We start from the raw sequence: 1,473 nt of genomic DNA on the forward strand, positions 1-1,473 counted from the left end.
CCCCTTTCGCAGCGTGTTATACAGAGGTGGGAAGGGGAAAATCTCTCTGCTAACTGTCTCCATGTTGTGTTACAGCTCAGGAAACCCATTGTAGAGAAACTGCGCCGTGATCGGATTAACAGCAGCATCGAGCAGCTGAAACTGCTCCTGGAGAAGGAGTTTCAGAGACACCAGCCCAACTCCAAGCTGGAGAAAGCCGACATCCTGGAGATGACTGTCAGCTACCTGAAGTACAGCCGAGGTGAGTACATCCCCCATCACGACGCTGCGCTCACTTTTCAACAAAACTCCAGCCTGCGTCTCCCCATGTAACACTTCCCTCCTTATGTGTCCTTGCAGCCTTTGCAGCATCTGCCAAAAGCCTACAGCAGGATTACTGTGAAGGGTATGCCTGGTGCCTCAAGGAAGCTCTGCAATTCCTCTCTCTCCATTCAGCAAACACAGAAACCCGGACGAAGCTGATCTGCCATTTCCAGAGGTCACAAGCAGTACCTAAGGACTCTGGTTCCTCTTCTGCACCTGCTTCCACCCACCAGCCCTCCGCAAAACAAGCAGCACTGAAACCCTCCTGCAGCCTCTGGAGGCCTTGGTAGGCCAAGAGTCCACGTACATATTTTCTGGACATTTGCTCGTATTCCAGAGGAGATTATGACTTGCTATACAAGTCCCCCCACTCCTCTCAGGCGTAGGGAAGAACATTTTCCTTTTGCAGAACATTACTCTGCTCGGATGTCTGCTTCCCTTCTTCCAGAAGGACTGAAACGATTCCACCATGTGGAGAGAGAGTTATTCTAAAAGAATGCGAGATGTAATCCTCCTGCTAGGAGGACTGAGAGGCGTTGTTCAGAGAGGAACACCGACTCTTCCTAACCTTAGTGAGGTTGTACGTGTACATCTGTTGGGAACGCAGTAACTTCTAAGATGTTCAGGCCAGTGTTTTCAAAAGTGTCTGCTCAGGAGGAGCCCTTTCCTCTGACCTGCCCCCCTTGAGACTCCAAAGTGTCCCAAGTGACCTGCACCTGCACTGCCCAGCTGCAGAGCAGCTGGTATAACCAGACACGTTTGAAAACCTGGCTTTCCTATGGGTGCCATAAGGGGTTCTATAATATTTGTAGACTGTAGTGAGCATGCTCTGAGAATGGTTAAACCATAACTCAAACGACGTAGAGGAAGTTCCTCAGGATGTCTTGCTCACAAATGAGAGTGCTTTTTGTGAGGTTCAGGATGTGTGTGCCTTTTATAAAGGCAAAAACTTGCTTTTATATCCTTATAGGAAAGAAAGTTACGTCTGTGTGGTCGATTTTACAAGAAATATTTATCAAAGTCTTTCATGAAAGGCAGGTGTACAAATTATATTTGTTCTTTGGTACCCCAGCACCAGGGGAGAATGCGAATGATTACTGTCCTTGGAGGATGCTGATGTGTTATGTGTGAGCTGCACCAATTGTATAACCTGTGCCAGAAATTATATTG

The 1,473-nt window shown here is 47.9% G+C and overlaps 1 protein-coding gene across 1 annotated transcript in view; it reads left to right on the plus strand.

Moving 5' to 3' along the window:
* Nucleotides 1–981, plus strand: part of LOC104500731 (transcription factor HES-5-like) — a 1,255-nt gene extending 274 nt beyond the window's left edge. Inside the window, exons 2-3 of the mRNA XM_010144433.1 lie at nucleotides 76–241; nucleotides 340–981. Of these exons, the coding sequence (XP_010142735.1) occupies nucleotides 76–241; nucleotides 340–593 (420 nt within the window). The 3' untranslated portion in view covers nucleotides 594–981. The remainder of the gene's footprint in view (nucleotides 1–75; nucleotides 242–339) is intronic.
* The last annotated feature ends 492 nt before the right edge of the window (nucleotides 982–1,473 follow it).

This window comes from Buceros rhinoceros, unplaced genomic scaffold (genome assembly GCF_000710305.1).
Source record: "Buceros rhinoceros silvestris isolate BGI_N320 unplaced genomic scaffold, ASM71030v1 scaffold5211, whole genome shotgun sequence".
NCBI lineage: Eukaryota > Metazoa > Chordata > Aves > Bucerotiformes > Bucerotidae > Buceros > Buceros rhinoceros.